The sequence below is a fragment of the Penaeus vannamei genome, chromosome 8 (assembly GCF_042767895.1).
Source record: "Penaeus vannamei isolate JL-2024 chromosome 8, ASM4276789v1, whole genome shotgun sequence".
NCBI lineage: Eukaryota > Metazoa > Arthropoda > Malacostraca > Decapoda > Penaeidae > Penaeus > Penaeus vannamei.
Genome location: NC_091556.1, coordinates 456,932 through 463,335, shown reverse-complemented (window position 1 = coordinate 463,335; position 6,404 = coordinate 456,932). Strand labels below are relative to the sequence as shown.

Genomic DNA, 6,404 nt, shown 5'->3' with positions numbered 1-6,404 from the left:
TTCGGCGGGCGCGGGACGGAGCCTTCTCACGAGGGGCGGCGGCGGGCGTGGGCGACGTGGGCGCCGTCGATAAAGCCGTGGCCTTGGACAAGGGACATGAGATATACTGGAAACAGTAAGGGAAGAGAGAGTAAGAGAGGGAGAATAAATAAATATAATTTTCTTCTGTTTCATTTTTCTACTTCAAAGGCCTCTTCTAACCGCTTTTCGTACGTTCTTCCTATCTGAGCTTCGATCTCCACATTTCCCTACTTCATTTCACAAACGTCAAACATTTAAGTACCGCACTTTATCACAGATCTCTTGCTAATGTAAAAACTTTTTACAGTGATGCGATTCTTATTCCTAGAGAGGCAGGTCATCTGAGGAGGTAGAATGAATCTCGAGACAAGTTATTTTCAAAGTTGATCAAAAGTCGAATTATCTGATTTGAAACTGGAGTTTCATCTCATAGGCCGACGCCCCCCCCACACACACACACACCCATGGGACTGAGGGATGGGAGAGGAATAACGAAAGGGAAGAATGGCAATACAGATAATGGCGATGATAATGATAATGGAGATGAAGATGGTAATCATAAAAGGTCTTTGATGACAACAGTGATCAGCAAGATGGTAATGACGAAATAGTTTTGTGTCTATTAGATAGGTTATTCATAAACGTGAAATCCTTCCACAGTCCCGGACCGAAGGCAGCTGTAAACGAGCACGAAAACAATAAACCATTAAACGTAGCGACTACACACACACACACACACACACACACACACACACACACACACACACACACACACACACACACACACACATATATATATATATATATATATATATATATATATATATATATATATATATATATATATATATATATATATATATATATATAAACACGTCGGCCTCCCCAAAATGTGTTTCCTTGGCGGCCGCTCTCTTGGGAAGCGCCGTCTTTCGTCGCCAATTCTCTCCCGCGAAGATTTGTTGCTCTCTTTCCCGCGATCCATCTTCGTGAGGCTTAGAGAGAAATCAAGTGTGAAGATTATTATACAAAGGGACGGATCGAGACGGCGGGCGGCGGGATGGGCGGCGGGGACGGTGTTCGAGGCGATGGGCGCTCCTCGGGCGCCTTCGGGGGGATGTTGGCAGGAGGGGCGTCGGGATAAGGGTGGATACACGTGGAAAGAGGGAGAGGGAGAGAGAGAGAGAGAGAGAGAGAGAGAGAGAGAGAGAGAGAGAGAGAGAGAGAGAGAGAGAGAGAGAGAGAGAGAGAGAGAGAGAATAGGGGATAGATAGATTTTATTTTTTGTAAGTATGTCAGTACAACAAGTTTATGTGTAAACAAAAGTACATTTCATACTCAAGCATACAAGCACAGCGAGAGGGCATGCAGAAAGAATGGAAAATGTTTTCTATTGTTTCCTTGGAAAGGTTATCGTAAACTATAGAGCACATTTTCCATTCCTTTGTTTCCTTCTTTCCACTTTTCAACGGAAAAAATCCTTGTTTTCACACAGAGAAAATGGAGAAAGTTATATTTTGTGCATTTTGCTCTGCCGTTGTCAACTCGTCCAGGGTCCGCATTTTGGCTGACAATGCGTCTCAGCGATCGAAACCTTCAGCCTCAGCTGTCATGAACAGAGGGACGAAGTCGTGCGCTCGCTGAAAGAAGCGACAACACGTTATTTGCTCCACTTTAAGGTTCAAGGCTGTTCACTTTGGCGCGGGCCGAGCGTGGCCTATAATGCGGCATGTAAACAGGAAACAAAGGGCACCATCAGGTTCTGGAGGAAATCGTGAGCGGCGAGGAGCTCGTCACATGGGCAAGACATGCTACCCGAGATGTTCATTCGCTCGAATATGAACGGTACAGCCACTAAAAAAATCGTAAGTTACCCACTGAAGCTGTACCCCGCGCTGGCCCCGCCCCTCGCGTCCAATTGGCTGGGAGGAGCAACACCCCCCAGAGGCCGGACTATATATTCAGCGATGGCTGTACACTTCTCAGTATCATCAGGTTCAAGATGATGAAGTCATATGTATTAGGGTGTTTAAGTGAGCTCGTCGAGAGCTTCCTGCTCCAAAACCACTGTTATGTGCTGGTGTTCTTAACAGTCCTGCTTTCGACCCGGTATATCCTGGGGACGAACACCAACCTGCCGCCGGGCCCGTGGGGGATTCCGGTCCTGGGCTACCTCCCCTTCCTCACTAAGGATATACACGTCTTCATGATGAACCTGTCCAAGAAGTTCGGCTCCATCTACAGACTCAACTTCGGCAACAAGCTGCTGGTGATCCTGACCGACCCGAAGGTGATCCGCGAGGCCTTCCGCAGGGAAGAGTTCACGGCGAGGCCCTCCAACGCGCTCTACGACATCTTCGACGGATACGGTGAGTAGTCGCACGCTGCCGCTGGCGCCTTGCGAGCTGTCAGATTTCGACATGAGTTTTCGAAGGCCTTAACCCTTTCATTTCCTCGGGTGGAGTTTGGGCTCGGAGCCGTAGCTCCGTTCACTCGGGTCATCTTGCTATCAAATGTCAGGAATGTGTCCTGTGGCCCAGCGGGTAAAAAGAATCAGTTCAGTTAATTGACATAGAAAGTTGCCCCGAAGCGCTGACAGTACACATGTTTTTAGGTCACGAAGCAGACCGAAGAAGTAAGCAGCACCTTTGACATTTCAATCTTGCTAGAGAGCTTTGTTATTGTCTCAGCTGCCTGAACAGAGTAGGGTCATTCCCAAAGGCTTAGGGCACGCCCGAGAGGCTCAGGCGCGAAGTCAGTAAGGGCGGCGGGCGGCAGGGCGGTGACGCAACCGCCAACCTCCTTCCCTCGAGCCTCATCTGCCTCATGACTCACTTCAGAGCCGATTCGCGGGCGGCCAGAGGCGACTCATGCAGCCTCGTGGCACAAAATAAACAGAATGTTGAAGCTGGGCCTCGGGGCCGCCTCGCAGCCACGCCAGGCGGGTTTATTTTTTCATGAATGGAGATGAAAGTACCGAGCGGCGGCCACCATTTCCTTCACTCAAAAGTGAGAGTGACCTTCGCTCCAAAGCCTTTGCTTACTCGCGCGGGAGTCTGCGCCGAGCAACTCTTTCACTCTTGCCTCTCGCCTCCCGCGCTGTTTGTCAACACTCGCTTTGATCACGATGCTCGTAGCACACACACACACACACACACACACACACACACACACACACACACACACACACACACACACACACACACATGCACACATGCACGCACTAACACACACACACGCACACACACACACACGCACACACACACACACGCACACACACACACACACACACACACACACATACATACACACACGCGCACACACACGAACGCACGCACACACATACAGACAAACACATACACACAAAACTCAACACGACACACACTCACTCACAAATATGTTCATATACACACATTACAACAAAACATACACACGCACAAGTATGTACACATACACAATACAAATACACACACACACTCACACACACACACACACACATATATATATATATATATATATATATATATATATATATATATATATATATATATATATATATATATACATACACATATGTGTGTGTGTGTGAATATATATCAATATCTATATATCTATATCTATATATATCTATATCTATATCTATCTATCTATATCAAATAGATGTTTATACATATTTACATATACATACATACAATATATATGTATCCGTATATCTGTCTGTGTATCTCTGTCTCTGTAGATTGTTCTCTATATTAGCATATACTGCATACTAATGGTCATGCAAATGTGACCTCTGTTCGCCCCGTTGAGACGCCCCGCCTAACCCTTGCCCTCGCTTCCCGCAGGTCTGGTCAACACCTCCGGCGACATCTGGCGGAACCAGCGGAGGTTCCTGCACGAGAGGCTCCGTGACCTGGGCATCAAGACCACCGGCGCCGGACGCCTGCGCATGGAGGAGCGAATCCGGGTAGGTCCTCAGGCCCAGTCATGGCCTCTTTGCCCGGTTGGTTTGGTGTCTTAAGAAAGGCTCAGAATCAGTTTTGCTTCGGGATCCTTCTTTCCCCTTTGACTGACGACCGTTTTCCCCCGCAGAGCGAGGTCATCAGCCTCCTGAGGTGCCTGTCGGCGGGCAAGAACAAGTTCATGTCGGTCGACGAGCTCTTCACCAACGCCTCCACCAACGTCATCTGCACGATGCTCATGTCCATTCGCTTCCGGCCCAACAACCCGAGCTTCCTTCGCTTCATGGAGCTTCACGACGAGGGCTTCAAGCTGTTCCTCAAGTGCGACATCGCCAACTACATCCCGGCGCTGAAGTACGTGCCCTCCATCACCGAGAACTTCCAGAAGCTGATCCGGAGCCGCGACGAGACGTGCGAGATGATCCGCGACATCATCAAGCAGCGGCGGGAGATCTTCGACCCGGAGAACATCAGGGACATCCTGGACTCGTACCTCCTGGAGGAGCACAACGCCAAGCTCGAAGGGAGGGTCCTCTACGAGGGAAAGGAGTTCGGTGAGTAGAAGCCCGGCAGTTGTTGGTGAGGGAGCGGGAGTGAGTGAACAGGGTGAGGATATGGACGACGAAGGCAGCTGGACGATGTCATAACTGTTTTCCTTTGGCCCGCAGATCGCCAGCTCGTGCAGGTCCTGGTCGACATGTTCAGCGCCGGAGAGGAGACCGTGAAGACGTGCCTGCTGTGGTCGCTGGTGTATCTGCTGCACAACCCCGAAGTGATGCGGAAGGTCCAGGACGAGCTGGACGCCGTCGTGGGGCGCTCCCGCATGCCGTCCCTCGAGGACCAGCCTCATCTGCCCTACACGGAGGCCACCATCTGCGAGGTCCTCCGCCGGTCCTCGGTCGTGCCCCTCGGGACGTCCCACGCGACCAGCAAGGACACCGTCCTGGGAGGCTACAACATCCCCAAGGGCGCTACCATCATCCCGCTGCTGTACTCCTGCCACATGGACCCCAACCTGTGGGACGAGCCCGAGAAGTTCGAGCCGACTCGCTTCCTGGACGAGGAAGGGCGCGTCAGGAAGCCGGAGCAGTTCATCCCCTTCGGCGTCGGGCGGCGGATGTGCCTGGGCCACGTCCTCGCCCGCTCCGAAATGTTCCTGTTCTTCACCTCTATCCTCCAGAACTTCACGCTCGGGTACCCCGAGGGCGAGCCTCTCCCCAGCTTGAAGGGCGACCTCGGCGTCACATACACGCCGCAGCCGTTCAAGGTGAGAGTCCCGACGCTCTGCTAAGGGTTTCGCTGATCATAGAAACATCAAATTCCGCCCTGTCTTCCCTTACAAGCTTTAACTCTCCTGATAATATTCCCTGTCCCTGCATCTGATTTTTGGGAAAGCTGACTCACCAATCCTTCCTTCCTTCCAGCTGCTGTTCATCCCCCGCGAAGGCTCCAAGTTCGGCGAGATCGAGAGGCAGTCGAGCGAATTCAGAACGATGGGCCTGTAAGCCCTCCTCTGACGCGGCATTTCTGGTGCGCCGCCCGCGAGCGCATCTGAATCGTCTTACAAAAGTTCCTGTGCATGGGCTTCAAGTCCTCTCCCGCCCAGCGCCGCCTCCCTCCCCGTGGGCGGAGACCTCTTCGTCACAGGGGAGGGCGTCGGGCGTCGCAGCACGGCCGAAGGCGCTGAGAGAGGCACAGCGGGAGGCGTGGTGGGTTCGGCCCCTCCCCTCCCCGGGACCAGGAAGTTCCACCAAAGACACTCGCAGGTCCTTTTGGGGTCCGGCAACTCATCTGTGATATGTTGATTAGTTTAGAATTATCTGTAATGTATTTAAGCTACAGTTGGTGACCGTGTCCTCGCTCGCGCGGACTCGCTGTGTCCGGACTCTCAGATCTGATCGATGTTCCTTTTGAAGCGAGACGAGGAAACGTTCACCAAGTCGCATTACGTTAGGTCGGGCCGCGGGAGCCTAGTCAGCTCGCGGCCGCGACGCTTCGGCCACGATGTACAAAAGGAGCACAAACTGTGTATAAACTAAGACGGAAAAGGCAAAAGAGACGGTCACGTAGTTGCAAAACTGTAAGTTTTGAGTATGTCTCTTCTAGGGAGAATGAAAACCATTTTATTATTTTATGAAATACCTGTTCATGCTCAATACTGTGCTCAAATAATTTATAAGTGTATAAGAATGTTGTTACAAGACAAACGCGTGAGGCAGACAATAAAATGTTGAATAATATAAATCTTGTAATTGACACCCGAAATCTTGACCTGGTCTAATCACGAGTGCAGAGAGATCGCTGCACAGCAAGTCACACTTCTGAGCCGCGAATACAACATCGTGAGAGGCCAGAGTTGATGCGACGTGAATAAACATAAAAGTCGTCCTCCGACATCCCCTATCCATGCTTAAGCCAGCC

The 6,404-nt window shown here is 50.9% G+C and overlaps 1 protein-coding gene across 1 annotated transcript; it reads left to right on the top strand.

The window, feature by feature from the left end:
* The first annotated feature begins 2,009 nt into the window (after nt 1-2,009).
* Nucleotides 2,010-6,227, top strand: Cyp18a1 (Cytochrome P450 18a1). Its single transcript, XM_027360159.2, has 5 exons — nt 2,010-2,390; nt 3,867-3,988; nt 4,114-4,537; nt 4,652-5,250; nt 5,408-6,227. The coding sequence occupies exons 1-5, from the start codon at nt 2,024-2,026 to the stop codon at nt 5,486-5,488; spliced, it is 1,593 nt and encodes a 530-aa protein (XP_027215960.1). The 5' UTR covers nt 2,010-2,023; the 3' UTR covers nt 5,489-6,227.
* Nucleotides 6,228-6,404: the final 177 nt, after the last annotated feature.

Coding starts and splice junctions, on each gene's coding strand:
- Cyp18a1 (XM_027360159.2), top strand. CDS start 2,024: ATGATGAAGTCATATGTATTAGGGTGTTTAAGTGAGCTCGTCGAGAGC. Junction 2,391..3,866: donor CGACATCTTCGACGGATACG/GTGAGTAGTCGC, acceptor CGCTTCCCGCAG/GTCTGGTCAACACCTCCGGC. Junction 4,538..4,651: donor CTACGAGGGAAAGGAGTTCG/GTGAGTAGAAGC, acceptor TTTGGCCCGCAG/ATCGCCAGCTCGTGCAGGTC.